This window comes from Silurus meridionalis, chromosome 23 (assembly GCF_014805685.1).
Source record: "Silurus meridionalis isolate SWU-2019-XX chromosome 23, ASM1480568v1, whole genome shotgun sequence".
Classification (NCBI taxonomy): Eukaryota; Metazoa; Chordata; class Actinopteri; order Siluriformes; family Siluridae; genus Silurus; species Silurus meridionalis.
This window is the reverse complement of record NC_060906.1, coordinates 22,475,294-22,491,673: the sequence shown is the minus strand read 5'-3', so window position 1 is coordinate 22,491,673 and position 16,380 is coordinate 22,475,294. Positions and strand designations below refer to the sequence as shown.

Genomic DNA, 16,380 nt, shown 5'->3' with positions numbered 1-16,380 from the left:
GTGGCAAACCCCTAATGAGAAAAGCTAATATGATTTGGTTTTTACTAATATCAGTGGCTGTGTTTGCTTCTTTTGTATCAGGGCATCCATGCTCCATGTCTCTATCGAATAAGAGGTGTGAGAGCCCAGCCATAAGTGTAAATGTTACAAATAAATGAAAATAAAAAACAGTACCGAATCATGAAAATGTGCTAAATAAAATTAATATGAATATATTAATTAATAATTACATTAATAAATTATAAGTAAGAAATATAGCGCTCTCCGTGCAGCGTGCAATCTCCCGTTTAAAAACAAACAGCATGTAGCTGATTTATTTATTCATTGTCTTTCTTTCTTTCTCTCTCTTTTTTGTTCGCCTCAGGTACGTGTGCATTGCGATGGAGGCTCTGGATCAGCTGCTGATGGCATGCCACTGTCAGAGCATTAACCTGTTCGTAGAGAGTTTCTTGAAGATGGTGCGCAAACTCCTAGAGGCCGACAAGCCCAACCTGCAGATCCTGGGAACCAATTCGGTATGCGCCGTTTGTGCACCAAGACGTTTCTTCTGCCGGTGTTTAGAGTTTGGGTGATCTCTCAAGGGTTTTCTCTGATGGTTAGATAGTGGCTGAATTTTGCTTCTACAATTGTTATGTTGAGTTTGTATCAATCTTTTTACAGCTTGGTTTTAACCTTCTGGCAGAGGTAAACCTGGGTGCTTGTCAGTGAGAGTGATCTAAAGAGTTTATTGAGGGGAGAAAGTGAGGGATGGAGGGAGCGATTGAGTGATGATGAGGGAGTCACATGGATAAAGTGATGATGAGGGAGTGAAGTGGAGAGAGTGAGTGAGAGCAAGAATGATTTACTGAATGACTGAAGGGGAGAAGGCGAGTGAGTGAGACAGAACTAGAAATGTCTGGAATACTTGGTCACACACCTTATCAGTCATTTCTGCTCAGGAGGAAGCGATTCTTCATCAGCTCCAATTTGTAAGAAAATGTCGCTGCTTTAAATTGGAACCTCGTTATTGCGTTATTGTGTGATGATGACACACTGTGCGTTCATGTGGAGAAATCATCTCTGGACGAAAGCCTCTTTGATCTGTTCGATTTTCCTTTCTCAGTTCGTCAAGTTCGCCAACATCGAAGAGGACACGCCCTCGTACCACCGCAGTTACGATTTCTTCGTGTCGCGCTTTAGCGAGATGTGTCACTCCAACTTCGAGGATCCGGACATTCGCACCAGGTGAGAAAACCCGAGCGCTTCGTCTAGAAACATCGTTAGAAACGTTTTCTCTACATCATGGCAGATGAAATGCGAACATCAGACATCACGAGATTTTTCCACGACGAAGTTTCAAAAGTATGTGGACACCTGACTGTAAGGTTATGTGTGTTTTCAACATTACAGTCCACATTTCCTGTTAGAATAAGCTCCACTTTGCTGGGAAGATGTTGCACAAGATTTATTTATTTATTTATTTATTTATTTTTCATATTTGTGCTCACAAGGGTGTTTGTAAACTCAGGTACTTTTCCAGCTCCAAATTTTTCCACCCATTTCTGGTTCTTTCACAAACGTTTAGCCCAAACTTGAAGGTGCACAGTTTTATCGGATGTCTTTGAAAGCATTTTATTCCCTTTACTTGAAGTAGGAGACCCAAACCCGTCCCAGCATGACAATACCCCTGTGCACAAATCCAGCTCTATGAAGATACGCTTTACATTAGTTGGAGTGGAAGATCTCCAGCTGTAGAGCTCTTAAACACCTTTGTGATAACTGTAAACGCTGACTGCACCCCAGTTCTTCTCACCTTCTCACCTACATCAGTACCTGACATTATTAACACACTTGTAGCTGGATGAATCTCCACAGAAATCTAGTGGAACATCTTCCCAGAAGAGTGGATGTTCTTCTAAAAGCAGATGGCTATCAGAAGATCTAGATAGATAGATAGATCTTATGCTCAGATGTCCACAAACTTTTGTCCATATAGGAAAATGTGGATTAAATCACAGGGGAGACGTGTTGCTGTTACAGGCAAGATATTGTTTAAATCTTGTCTGACTTTGGGAATGTTTGGACCAGGATCCGCATGGCCGGTATTAAAGGGCTGCAGGGCGTGGTGAGGAAAACGGTCAACGACGAACTGCAGGCGAACATCTGGGATCCGCAGCACATGGACAAGATCGTACCATCCCTGCTGTTCAACCTGCAGTCTGGAGAAGGCACAGAGAGGTGAGGGTTTTGTATCTGAATCTTTTCTTCTTCTCCTCCTGTTCACCTTCCAAAGCTTTAGCAGTCACGCTAACGCACGCTCGTTGATCTCTGGCTAGCAGTTGGTGGTAGGGATTTAAACTCGCAACCTTCTGCTCAGAAGTCTAAAGCCTTTATCGATGAAATAACACTTCCCTTTTAAAACATGAGGACAACAATCTTTACAGAATACCAGATAATACCACTGCGTGGTAGGATTCCAGTGGGTCCTTTAATACATCCTTCTGACTTTTTTTTTTCATCCAAGTTCCCGATTTGTGATCAGATAACATTTTTGTTGTCCATATCCATTTCCATGTAAGGATTTGTTTCCTCCTTGGAGACGGGTGATTAATGATGATGCAACGTCTGAAGCTGGGAAGAGATCGAGACCGGTTTTGTTTACCAGAAAGTAATTTATAATAGTTTAGATATTTTACACAATTAAAAATAGTCCCCCTGCACAGCAATACAGTGTTTCCAGCGTTCTTCTGGAAATCTTCTTTTAAAGCGCATCAAGCACCTTCAGCGACCTTCGCCCCAGATCTTCATCTACAGAAAAGGGGCAAGGTTCACAGGAGCCGAATCTGGCGAGTGCCGAAGTGAGATCATGTTGTTTCAGGGAGAAACTCGCATGTGAGGAGAGCTCGGTGATGTGGCAACCCACGTGGTCAGAATAGATGTACACAGGATGATGTCTTTTGGCACACTGATTTACGAAGGTCGGTGCTCCCTGTGACTGTGCGTGCAGCCTTGTGCTGCCATCTATTGGCGAGTTACAAAACTAGTCTTGAACAAGAAGTTCCCTCCATGTCATGGGGGACATTACGTTCACGTTGACCCCCAGATCAGAACGTTGTTTGATTAGTTAAGATGCTGAAAAGGTGATCATATAATAAAATTGTCAGAATTTCAACGAACATGCGCATCCAGACGCAGTACCATGGACAGCGGAAAAAGATTTTTACTTGGAAAAAAATTGACTTTACTGTACAAAAAAAAAAAAGGAAAAATCTAAAATAATAAATAAGAAAGAATTGAAAAAGTAACAAAAACAAACAAAACAAAAATCTTATATATACCTTTTTTCGCTAAATAAATAAAAATATCTAAAAATAAAGCTGCAGAGAGCTGATCAAGGTTTGATTCTTCCCACCATTGTGCGCTTTCCCACTGCGTTTTCCCGTCCATGTGACCACTGCCGGGCGTAATTACAGTGCTGGAGCAGATGTTAATTACTCCTATTCTGCTGTTTGAAGTGCTAATTGCCTCTTACTGTAAACGGCAGCTTATGATTAACTCCTCGAACGTCATTATCAAGGGAACAGAGGATGCAGTAAGTGAGGGTTCACTTCGGTTATTTGTCTCTTAGGCACTTCTTTTGCTCAAACGCTCACGTCAGTGAGTTGATTCTTGTTTTGGTTTTTACTTTTCTGGGGGTCAACAACCTTTTGTACAAGACAAACCATTTACGTCCTCAGTTGCTAAGTTTTACACTTGAATTGGGATTTTTTTATTTTATTTAAATCACTGCACCAGGTATCTGGTAACATGAGGAACGTGAATGTGCTCCAGAAACCATAAAAACTGGTGCCGTATGTAAATATGGATCACAGCTCTTAATTGAACACACATAATAAATAGTGTATGAATACTTTTTTCCAGAACGTTCCTGCAACCACAGCTTGGTTCTGGGTTATGATCTAGTGGTTAGGAACCTCTGTTTTACTCGATAGTGTTCCTTATGGTTCAGTCTTTAAAATGGCCCATTCCACAATGCTACTGAATTCTCCGTTCTGATTGGTCGGAGGATTTTGATTACAGCAGCTCAGGCAGTTGTATAAACTTTACACTTCAGTCACTTTAAAAGGAACGCTTATCAACCTGCTCATCTGGCATTAGAGCGATTCAAAACAGTCGTTCAGATACATGTCCAAAACCTTTTTCACGTTCTGAGATGCTTTTCTGCTCACCACAGTTATTAAGTTATTACTTGTTAATTTCCCATTGGGATGAATACATCCATCCATCCATCCATCCCACATTCTTCCTGCGGTCAAATCGTATTTATTTATTTTTATTTCAGTCGAAAATTAATCTTACATGGAAGACTCGTTCTGTTTCAAACCTCAATCATCTCCTCAGAAACGTCTCCGCAGGTGGAAACCATCAGGAGTTCAGGAAGCGAGCGGGGGGACGAAAATAGTCTGCTGAATAAATGATGGAAAATTGGCTAGATTTTCCATACACACACACACACACACACACAGGACGCGAAGGGAAGACGCTGTGATCTCACACTGAGCAGCGCTGGAAGCCTCGAGCTAATCATGAGCTTTTAATTAATCTCTGAGCTCCTATCATGGCATCAGATATAGTCACTTGCGCTCATTTCATTACTGACGGCTCGTCTTTCACTTTTATCTCTCTCTCTCTGTGCGTATGTAGTCGTTCCCCGTCTCCACTGCAGGCCACTGAGAAGGAGAAGGAAAGCCCAGCCGAGCTGACGGAACGCTGCTTTCGGGAGCTCCTGGGCCGCGCCGCCTACGGCAACATCAAGAACGCCGTCACTCCCGTCCTCATGTAAGAGTCTTTCTGTTTCATCCGTCGCGTTTCTCTTCATATTCATTTGTTCTTTCTCTCCTCTTTCCTTCTAGGCATCTTGATAATCACTCTCTGTGGGAAGGAAAAACGTTTGCAGTGCGCTGCTTCAAGATCATCATGTACTCCATACAGGTGAGGCTTTTGCCTGTCAGGAGGGCGTCCTTTTCCCTTTTCTTACCACTTTAATGGATCATTGTATTTATTTGAGAAGAATGTACTGAATAAGTAATAATTCTGTATATAAGACAGGAGACTGCGTGTTTAGAAGCTGCATTTATGTGGCTTTTGTGTCTCATTGCTTTAAGAAATAGTTTCTCAAAGTATGCGCCGCAGCCCTCTAGTGGTGAACAACGGCATGACAAGTGTGGCGCAATGAAGAATCTTTTTTTGTTGTTGTTCTTTTAACTTAATTCATTTTTCTATTAAAAATAAAATTCATACACTCCAATCAACCACCAACAAACAATTCATTGATGCAATCAATGTAAAAGTCAATTAAAATATCTTCAATTAAGGGTACCAAACACAAATTTTTCTTTTTTTTTTTTTAATGCTGTTTGATGTTATTGATTCAGAATTTTTTGGGGGGTTGATGGAGGAATGGTGGTGTTTAAAAATCCCCCCTTTTCCAAAATGGGGAATATCAGAAACGCACTATATGAACAAAATATGTGGCCACCTGGCCACCTGCTCGTTTGCTGTTACAGTAACCTCCACTCTTCTGGAAAGATGTTTCAGTACATCTTGTTTAGTGTTTAGTAAAGTCAGATACTGATGTGGGTGAGAAGTTGAGGAGGCCTGAGGTGCAGTCAGCGTGAAAAACATTCATCCCAAAGGTGTTCAATAGCTCTAGAGCAGGAGATCTTCACATTTCATTCCAGTGCATCCTGTACAATTTTGCGTTTCAGACTTTGCAGGAACAATTTGAAGAAGAACCACATATGGGAGGAAATGGCAGTGTCCCAATACTTTTGGTCAAAATGATTTTAAATGGCAGCCCAAAAAGAAGAAAAGAGTTGGATTTGTTGCTATGTTGTGTAATGATGATTAAGACTAAGTCTATTTTCTTTGTTTATCTCCTCTTTTCTCTGTGTGTGTGTGTGTGTGTGTGTGTGTGTGTGTGTGTTCAGTCTCAGCACTCACACCTGGTTATCCAGCAGCTCCTGGGTCACCTGGATGCGAACAGTAAGACGTCGGCGAGGGTGCGGGCCGGGATCGTGGAGGTTCTCCTAGAGGCAGCTGCGATAGCATCCAGCGGATCTGTGGGTCAGTTTTCCCATTTTTTTTCAGCAGTTCATGAACTTGTCCCTTTAGTTGAACAAGGAAACCCAAACCCTGTTCCAGCATGACCATGCTCCTGATTAATGGGTATAGGAGTGGAAGATCTGCTGTAGAGCTCCAGCCCTATCGAACACCTTTGGGGTGAATGTGAACGATGACTGCATCCCAGGTCTCCTCACCTTCTCACCTACCTGCCTTTACTATCACCCTTGTGCTTGAATGAATCTCCACACAATCTAGTGGAAGGTCATTATAACAGCAAATGAGGATTTGATGTACTTGATGATTATCGTGAAACTCTCAGTTTATCCACTAGAGGGCGGCGTTTCCTTTTCATAACTTCATCCGTCCTGCTCAAGGCTTGTAATTTATTACTGTGCCATTTAGTTAAGCGTCTGGAGCTCAGGCTGCTTATATAAAACCCATAAATATATACACTGAATCTAATTTTAGTGAAATGGAGTCACAGAGAGTTACATTTCCATATAAGGCATGTGTTGTTGCATTATAAAATATACTATCCAATTATCAATTTTTTTTTTTTTATATATGCTAGCGGGGTCCAGAACAGGATCTAATTTGTGGTTTAGGCTCATTTTTAATCTTGTGAGGGTTGAAGTGTTGGTGCTACTTGTATGTCCGAAGTATTCGCTGAAAGCAGAATGAGTCAAGGAAAAGACCAAGTGGATGCATCATGTGTGAACCGTGTGTGTGTGTGTGTGTGTGTGTGTGTGTGTTTTAGGCCCCACTGTGCTGGAGGTGTTTAATACTCTCCTTAGGCACCTGAAGCTCAGCGTGGACTACGAGCTCAGCGGATTTTACGACGCCACCGGCACAGGCAACAAAACGGTTAACGAGCATGAAGAGAGGCAGCTCCAGGAAGCCGTTATAAAGACCATAGGTACGTGTGTGTGTGTGTGTGTGTGTGTGTGTGTGTGTGTGTGTGTCTCTGTGTTTACATATTTGCAGTGTCAGGCAGTGCATTTCTCCCCCTGCCTGAATCAATCCAAACGTTATGATTCCACGAAGGACGACGTGATTGGACGCCTGCTAGAGGGCCTCGGAGTTGCCAACTTTGATATCTGATTGGTTAACGCAACAGCCTTTGAGCAACACGTGCATTGCGCCGACGAGACCAAAACTGTGAACCGAACCATGGAGTAAATTATTCTGTATAAATTGATTTTTACATGAATTAATTCCTGCCGTGTGTCTGTCATTCGTAGGTTCTTTTGCCAGCACGCTGCCTACGTATCAGCGCTCTGAGGTGATGCTCTTCATCATGGGGAAGATCCCGATTCCAGGAATGCACTTCACACTGCCACCCACAGGCTCTGGGTGGGTTTTTTCGGACTATAAGCCGCTACTTTTTTTCCCACGTTTTGAATCCCGCAGCTTAAACAACGACGCGGCTAATTTATGAATTTGTCCTGGGTTTTTCCCGGTTTCACAAACTTCAAGCCAAAAAACTGAACCACATAGCATTGGACCAATGAAATTTCCGAACAGAAACGAAAAAAGCGCACCTCACCTGTGTTCTGAGCTGCACGGCATCGGGAGAAAAACTTTCACCGGTGGTGATTTTTTTTAAACGCACGACGATGCCAAAAGATAAACTCCCGAGAGAAATAGTTGTGAAAGGAAGGAGGAAGACAGTGAACAATGACTTTCTTGGTCGGTTACTGTTTAGATACAAGCCGTTGTAACGCGTTGAGTCTGGGTGAAGGGAGAGCTCACTAACTCCAGTTGCAACAGAAATCATATAAGCACAGACAGGTTTCCAAAACTCGTGCTTTTTTATTATTCTTGGCAACAGCGTTACGGGTTAGTTAAAGAAACTTAGAAATGAGCATCAGAAAATAATGAGCACATAATCTAGTGTCTCCACACTCACACACATGCAGTAATACCGAAGAATGCAGTGACGTGCTGTTTCCAAAATGGCGCTCTGCTCTTAAAGGAGCCACAACATATTTCACGCGTTACACCGTGTAACAGACACTGTCTTTCGGTGAAGCCTGTCAAAATAAAATCTAGTAAAGTATCAAAAATGTAAACATAAGTGACCCTCTAAAAAAATAAAGTATTGCATATTCATAGTCTTTATACAGATTGTGGTTGGGAATATGATGCAGCTCATGAACATGATCATTAATGTGAGTGATGATCATCGAACTGATGATTTCTAGCTTTTGCGCTGATCGAGTTTTCTGTGCATAAGTTCTATTTAAAAGATATTCGATGGGATTTTTTTTTTTTTCTCAAAATGTTTTAAAATCCTCCATTGGTTAACGTTCAGGTTGAAAATATCCATTAATGCTAATTTATTAAATACATTTGGTTAGATCAGGACGTGTGTCTTCTTTCCATGCGTACACCAAAAGTTTGTGGACACCCGAGCACAAGATGTGTGTGTTTATTTTTTTTTTCATCCCGCTCCACATTTAGTCCCTATTTGCTGATCCTCCACTCTTCTGGGAAGATGGTCCAGTTGAGATTTGTGGAAATTCATTAAATTAATGTCAAGTCAGGTGTCCTAATACTTTTAGTCATGTAGGTGTAACATGAAAAGGAGGGAAAATCGTGAAAAAGTGCCTAAAGAATGTAATTGATCACATGATAAAATATTATATCTGGGAGCTAAAAGTGACCCGGTTGTGTTTTCCAGGTCTGAGGGTGACAGGATGATTCAGGTGATGTTGCTAAAGTCTCTAAGACAGGTAGGATCTCTGAACACTGAAACGACCGATAGTTTTTCCGGGTTGTGTCACATAGAGTACGAGAGCGGCCTCTAGAGGCGAATCACTGTGATATTTCTTTTTTTTAATTATTATTAATTGTGTATCTAATTGTTTTGATTTATTTGCAGTGTTGCTTTTTGTTTCAGTTTAAATATATGCCTTTTATTTTGCTTTTTATCTATTAATATTATTTATATATATATATATATATATATATATATATATATATGTGTGTGTGTGTGTGTGTGTGTGTGTGTGTGTGTGTGTGTGTGTGTGTGTATGTATGTATGTACTAAGCCTGTGACTCTAATGCTTCTCTGCCTGGTCAGGTGACCTGCGGCTTCCAGAGCACCAACATGCTGACGGCTATGCCCAGCTCCTTCCTGGACCCGCTCCTGTCCTTCGCCCTGCTGGAGGACCCACAAATCCGTCTGCTGGTCCTCGAAATCCTTGTCAGCCTCATCGATCGTCATGCCAACCTCCCCAAGTTCTCCACCATCAGGTTTGTCTAGAGAGACGTGAAAAAAGACTGCAAAATCCCCTGTGGCTTTATTGCAAATCAAAATTCCAATTGAAAGTAAGTGGAATGTATCATGAATTCGATACCATTCATCGTATCATGAAGGCAGTATCGTGAGTTCAGTATCATGGATCATATTGTAATCATATCGTGAAGCATATTTGGTGTATCATGATTTTAGTATCGTTAAGCCAGTATTGTGGATCATATCGTGAAGTCAGTATTGTGATTAGGGCTGGGACGATTCACTAATCTGGCAATTCAATACTATCCCGATACTTTTGTGCCGATTCAATACATATTGCGAATCTGTAGCTATTGCGATTCATTGTTTAAATTGTGATTTTTGTTTGCTTAATAAAAATTAGACAATGGCAAATACTTGATCATACACTTAAAGAGACTGTATACGAGTTATATTAACAAAAACAATGGATCACATCTTTCTGAATTTTTATTTCAGGAGCACACACATACATAGAGCATAAAGAACATTGAACCATAAAACTTTCAAGTACCAAAAACTTGAATATAATATTTAAATGTGCAACAAAATAACTAAAAACAATACTCTCTAAAATAAAATAAAAGTGCTGTCCAACTCAAGGTGCTAATATCCTTCTCTCTCTTCCTCACCTCAGGTGAGAGCAGTGCAGCTGGTACTGCAGCCTGTAGCTCCAGAAAACATTCAACCATGTCATAGGCACTATTCCATCTGTTATAAGTTTGTGCACAGGGAGCTCCAGTAACGTTTGTTTTTCCTGCAAAACATGAATTCCTGCAGCACTTCTATGGAAATCCAGTGATGCATCGTACTCGTCCGAGTAACTTCGCGACAGCGGAAGGCCAGATTATGAGTGTGCGCGTAGCATGGTTTTGCTTTCTCTCGCCAGCTTAAAACGGATACGACGTCATCTAATATAGACAACAACAAAATACGCCCTTTAAAAAAGCGGTAACGTCTTCCCACCACCTCTCTGGAAAAGTAAAATAATTAAATATATATCGATTCTGAGGTAAACAAATCGATCTCAAAATCGTTTTAAAAAGAATCGCGATAGTTTGGTGAATCGATTTTTTTCTCCCACCCCTAATTGTGATGCTAGTATTATAAATTCAGTATCGTGGAATATATCATGAAGTCAGTATTGTGGATCGTACCGCACAGTCAGTATCGTATCGTGCAGTCAGTAACATAGAATGCATCATGAAGCGAGTATTGGGAATCGATGGTGAACTAAAACATAGACAGCATTGTGAATGGAATGGTGTTGGAAATCAAATACATGACACACGCACAAGTACCTGTGAAAGAGATGTTACTACAGAAACTATGAAGATTCATGTATCACCTGTCTTTCTGTAGCATCATCTCAGATATTTCCGTGCTGAAACTCAAGATGGAGAAGTGTTCCCGTCAGGACAACCTGTTCATGAAGAAGGTACAACCCCAACCACTCATCATTCTCTCCAGTGATGTAGTGTGAGGTGATTTTCCACATTGAGGTCGTGTGTGTGTGTGTGTGTGTGTGTGTGTGTGTGTGTGTGCACGTTGCAGCACGCGCAGCAGCTCTACAGACACATTTACCTGTCGTGTAAGGAGCAGAGCAGCACGCAGCCACACTTCGAGATGCTCTACTCTCTCCTTGCTCTGATCAGCATGGAGCTTGCTAACGAAGAGGTGCTGGTGGATCTCATCCGCCTCGCTCTGGCCCTGCAGGTGAGACGGCAAGAGGGCAGGACACGTCTTCTCTTTAAACCCTGACAATGAGAAAGGAGAAATTCGATTCAAGAGATTGGAGTCTGTGCTTTATCTCTCTCTCTCTCTCTCTCTCTCTCTCTTTTCTTTTGTCAATCAGATCAAAATCTAGCAAAGAAATCGTAGACGTAGTAATTCTGTTAACCAGACCGCTAAAAAACTGATCTGATGATGGTGGCCTTGTCGGTTAGGTCTTTGATTCTTTAAGAGAAATGTAATAAATGTAATATAGCTGCTGTAGTGCAAGTGATAACAGGAGCTAGTTATGTGGATGGGATGCAACACTTCTGTCTTTATTGTGTGTGTGTGTGTGTGTGTGTGTGTGTGTGTGCAGGACTTGGCTTTGGTCAGCGAGGAGACGCTGCCGGTGTTTAACCGCTGCGCTGTTCACGCTCTCTCTGCTGCCTACCTCAACCTCATCTGCCAGCTCACCACCCTGCCCACCTTCTGCCAGCATGTCCACGAGGTCAGTGCTGTGGAGCTCTCAGACCTCCAACATCGCATCCTACACACAGCACAGAGACGAGCGCACACACCACCACCACTTGTTTAGGAGGAGAAATACAGTGCTGTCTAATTGTGTGTGTGTGTGTGTGTGTGTGTGTGTGTGTGTGTGTGTGTGTGTGTGTGTGTGTGTGTGTTTGCAGGTGATCGAGATGAGACAGAAGGAATCACCATTTCTTTTACCAGAAGATGTCTTCATTAAAAATCCAAAGTGAGTTCACTGTGTCTGTCTGTCTTTCAGTCTGTTTGTCTGTCTATCTGACTGTCTGTCTTTCTCTCACTCTGTCTGTCTGTGTCTCTCCTTCATACTGTTTTTGTCTGTTTGTCTCTCACTCTGTGTCCCTCACACTCTGTTTTTGTCTCTCACTCTGTCTTTCTGCCTGTCTCTCACATTGTCTCTCTCTCACTGTCTTTCTCTCTGTTTCTCTGTCTCACTTTGTCTTTTTCTAGCTGTGTTTGTCTCTGTCTGTCTGTCTGTCCATTAAAGGAAATAACAGTATAAAAAGTATAGAAATATTTGCAGCATGGAGGAAAAAGGAAAATGAATATAAGAAAAATAAAGGAAAGAGAAAAATATATATTTTTAATTAAATGAAGGAAGGAAAACCATGCAGCATAGAAGAGAAAATGAAAGAAAGGCAGGTGGTGAAGGGAAAGAAAGAATGGGAAGGACGGATGGATGGTCTGTAACCCACACATGCTGGATTTCTTATTTTTATATCAAATTTTTGAAAATATTTTTTCCCCGACTGAATTTGTAACTTTTGAGAGTGTGTGTGTGTGTGTGTGTGTGTGTGTGTGTGTGTGTGTGTGTGTGTGTGTGTGTGTGTGTGTGTGTGATGCATGTTGTGTATCTGACTGACCTCGTCCATTAGCGATCCAGAGCCCATGAGTCACTCAGCCTCGATCACATCAGCTTTTAGCCTCACGTCTCCCGTACAGAGCTCTGAATGGAGACGTTAATGGCTGACCTTCAGATCCGGAAGCTTCTACGGTTTCCTCTCGCTTCGGTCGAGCCGCTGACTCGGGCCTTTGTTTCGGTGAAGATGTAACCTTGTTTGTGCAGGAAGAAAGAAAAGAAGGCGTTTGTTTTTATCGCCTGTGTCAATGTGTTGATGCGACAGGGTTCCAGAGACGCTGCAGAAGCCAGCAGGAGAACTGCTGTTCCTGCAGGCGAAGATCGCAGAGGTGCTGGGAGGAAGTGGCTATAACACAGAGAGACTCGCTACACCTTACGTCCCTCAGTTCACAGGTACAGGGAGATCACGCTAACATGCTACTGTAGGCAGGTCGCGTCTGATTGGCTCGTGAGAGGCGGAAAAAAATTTCGTGTGGAGGTGAAGTCCTTTAATGGCTTTTAAACAGCGAATGAAAGGGAATGAAGAAAAAATCAAAGGAACGAAAGATGATTGTACAGAATAAATGAATGACAGAAAGAGAGAGGGAAAGTAAAAGGGAATGAAAGGGATAGAAGAAAAATTGAAGGAATGAAAGATGTTTGGAAAGGAAGGGAGAGAGAAGGAAGGATGCGAGGGAAGGAGGAAGGAAAGAAAGAAAGCGATGGCAGAAAGGAATGAAGAGATGAATGGAAGAAGAGAATGAAGGAAAGAAGAAATTACTAAAAGAAAAGCATGAAGGAATAGATGGAAGGAAAGATCGGTGGAAGAGATGTGATAAAGGAAGGAAGAAATGGAAAGGAATGAAGAATTTAATGACAGAGAAGAATGAAGGAAGGAAGAGTTGGTAGGGAGAAAGGAAAAGGGAAGAGATGAAAGAGAGGAATGAAGAAATGAATGGAAGATGAAAATATAAGGAAATAAATAGGGGAAATAGGGAAGAAAGAAAGTGATGGGAAAAACAAAGGTAGGATGGATAGAAGTAAGAAATCGGTGAAGGAAGGAAGCGATGCAGGAGTAAAAGAGAGCAGATAATGAATGAAAGACAAAAGAATAAAGGAAAATGGGGGAAATAAAATGAAGTAAAAAAAAAGAAAGAAAGAATGGGAGGAATGAAGGAGGGAAGCGGAGAACAGTATGGAGGAATGGAAGAGTGTAGTAACAACAGTTACATACGACAGAGAGAATGAAGGAAAGAAAATAATGAATAATAGAAAAAAAGGTTTTCGGTGGTCACGTGACTAAAATCACGTTATGCTTTTCAAACAATTTAGGGTTTCTTTTTTTTTTTTCTTTTTTCCCCAGATGAAGACAGACTCTCAAAGAGAAAGAGTATCGGAGAAACCATCTCTCTCCAGGTGGAGGTCGAGTCCAGGAACAGTCCAGAGAAAGAGGAGGTCAGGAACACACACACACACACACACACACACACACACACACACACACCTCCTGTAAGTGCTTACTAACCCCAGTGTGGGTTTTCTTCTGCACCACAGAGAACTCCAGCTGAGGAAATCACATTTGAGGCACTTAAGAACGCCATCGGTGAGTTCACTCGTTCACTTCGCAAACATTTTCCTGCTTTTAGCACACGATGTACGGATCACAGGCTGCTTTCACACACACACACACAAACACACACACACACACACACACACACACACACACACACAGGGAAAAACATGACATAGAGGATAAGAATGGCAGTCTCGTCTGGTTTCAGTTGAATACAGGGAGAGATGTTTAAGTCTGGAGAATGGACTGATCTCAATCCATTCATCATTATTGATAAAAGCACAATACAGCACAAAACATGGACAAGTCCCGCCCACTTTCAGCTGAAGGGGTCGCTTGAGTGACAGCACAAATCTCCAATCACTGATTTCCCCCCCCCCCCCCCCTTTTTTTTTTTTTGGTGCTTGCCTGACTTTTTCTGGTAGTTAAGAAAAACTCTTTGATGGAGGGGAAAAAAAAGAATGAAATTCATTAAAGATGAAAAGAACAATGATGAAAGAGTATGTAGTGTATAAATCTGGACTGATTACAAGCTCGGAAAAGAACAAAGGAAGAACTTAAGTGGAAGAGAGAAATAAGGGAGCAAAGACTAAAGGAAGTGAATCGATGTATGGATAAAGGAATGAGGAAAGAACGATATAGGAAAAAAGAAATGGAATAGAATGTAGGGGTAGGGAATAAAAGAAAGACGGAAAGAAAATAAAGAAGGGTGAAGGAAAGAAGGAAATTAATTAAGAAAGATGAGAAAGAAAGGGAGGATAAAGCAATGGAAAAAAATAAAGAAAGAAGCAAAGGAAATTGAGAAGGAAGGAAGGAAAGAAAGAGAAAAGAAGTAAGAGGTTAGAAAGAAAGGTAGAAAGACAGAAACTAAAGAAGAAAAAATAAGGTGGAAGGAAGAAAAGGAAAGGGGAAAAAGGAAATAATGAAAGCGAAAGAAAGAAAGAAAGAAAGAAAGGGATGTAGGGTAGAAATACAGCGGAAGGAAAAGAAAGTGAGGGAAAAAAGTAAGGAAGAAAGCAGGGGAAAAAGGAAGGGTTGGAAAGAAAAAGAGAAAATTAAGAAGAAAGAGAAATGATGTAAAAGGAAGGAAAAGAAAGAAAAAGGAAATTAAGAATTAAAAGTATTTATGAAAAGAGAGAAATAAAAAAAAAAGCAATAAAGTGAAACAACAAAAAGAAAGGCGTAAAGAAAGAAGAGAAAGAAGAAAATAAAATAATAAATAATAAAATAAGGGGGAGAGAGGAAAAACAAAAGTACAAAAGAAAGGAATATGGGTGCCAATACTTTAGCACTATATGGGACACCTGCATGCATTCCTAATAATAATAATGTTGTTATTTGGGTTGTTAATAAGTTGTAATCTCGGGGTGTGTGTGTGTGTGTGTGTGTGTGTGTGTGTGTGTGCGCACACAGTGGACAGTGTAGGGATGGAGGAGCAGGAGCGGGAGAGGAGGAGGCAGGTGGTGGAGAAGTTCCAGAAGGCCCCGTTCGAGGAGATCGCAGCACACTGTGGAGCCCGAGTGAGATTTTCCACTCATCTTCAGAACTGTGCAGAATCTGTTCCTTCACTCCATTTCTCTCATCTGCTTCTGTTTCTGTTTCTCCCTCCTTAGGCCACAATGCTGCAGAGCAAACTCAGCCAGATCTTCGAAATCACAATCAGGTGGGTTACAGCGTCACGTCGCTTCACGTGCAAACGTGCGGAAAAATAAAGAACAGCAACTCAAATTCACGCACAACATGCAGCCTTTTCTGTCTTTCTGAAATAATTCACATGCAAAAAAAAGAGGTTTATTAAGGAAAGAAAGAAAGAAGGATGAGGAGAAAGATCAGGTGGGAAGAATAAAGGGGGGGCGCGAACGAAGGAGCGAAGGAACAAAGAAAATAAGGTTTAAAAAGAAGGAAAAATGGAATGAACTAAAGAATGTTGGAAGGATGGAAAGAATAAAAGAAGGAAGAAAAGAAAGAAAAGGGGAAGGAAGGATTGGGAGAACGGAAAAAAAGGAACAAATGAAAGAAGGTTGTTGTTTTATTGATAATGCAGACAACAGAATGTCATACTTGTTCCTGTAGTCTGTCGGAAAAGGAGGAAATGATCTAAGGATGGAATGACATGCAAGAAAGAACTGAGGAAGGAAAAGAAAGAAAAAGGAATCGATGAACGGATTCAGAAAGGATGAGAATGAACAAAAAAAAAGTAGGATGGTAAAAAAAAGTCTGGGTAGAAGGAAAGAGGAATAAAATAATGAAGTGAGTATGAAAAGAACACGAGAAGAAGGATGGAAAAGGAAGGAAACACAAGAATATGAAGGAGGATAGAATGAA

At 41.3% G+C, this 16,380-nt stretch overlaps 1 protein-coding gene across 5 annotated transcripts in view; it reads left to right on the top strand.

Moving 5' to 3' along the window:
- efr3bb (EFR3 homolog Bb (S. cerevisiae)) overlaps window positions 1-16,380 on the top strand; it is a 36,801-nt gene that overhangs the window by 18,582 nt on the left and 1,839 nt on the right. For all 5 annotated transcript variants that reach the window (XM_046835616.1, XM_046835617.1, XM_046835618.1 and 2 more), the window contains 19 exons: window positions 365-515; window positions 1,103-1,224; window positions 2,068-2,217; window positions 4,684-4,818; window positions 4,893-4,971; window positions 5,970-6,105; window positions 6,863-7,021; window positions 7,347-7,458; window positions 8,789-8,840; window positions 9,191-9,363; window positions 10,748-10,823; window positions 10,940-11,101; window positions 11,475-11,606; window positions 11,788-11,855; window positions 12,769-12,896; window positions 13,846-13,937; window positions 14,037-14,085; window positions 15,469-15,575; window positions 15,669-15,718. In XM_046835616.1, coding sequence (XP_046691572.1) covers window positions 365-515; window positions 1,103-1,224; window positions 2,068-2,217; window positions 4,684-4,818; window positions 4,893-4,971; window positions 5,970-6,105; window positions 6,863-7,021; window positions 7,347-7,458; window positions 8,789-8,840; window positions 9,191-9,363; window positions 10,748-10,823; window positions 10,940-11,101; window positions 11,475-11,606; window positions 11,788-11,855; window positions 12,769-12,896; window positions 13,846-13,937; window positions 14,037-14,085; window positions 15,469-15,575; window positions 15,669-15,718 — 2,133 coding nt within the window. The remainder of the gene's footprint in view (window positions 1-364; window positions 516-1,102; window positions 1,225-2,067; window positions 2,218-4,683; window positions 4,819-4,892; window positions 4,972-5,969; window positions 6,106-6,862; window positions 7,022-7,346; window positions 7,459-8,788; window positions 8,841-9,190; window positions 9,364-10,747; window positions 10,824-10,939; window positions 11,102-11,474; window positions 11,607-11,787; window positions 11,856-12,768; window positions 12,897-13,845; window positions 13,938-14,036; window positions 14,086-15,468; window positions 15,576-15,668; window positions 15,719-16,380) is intronic.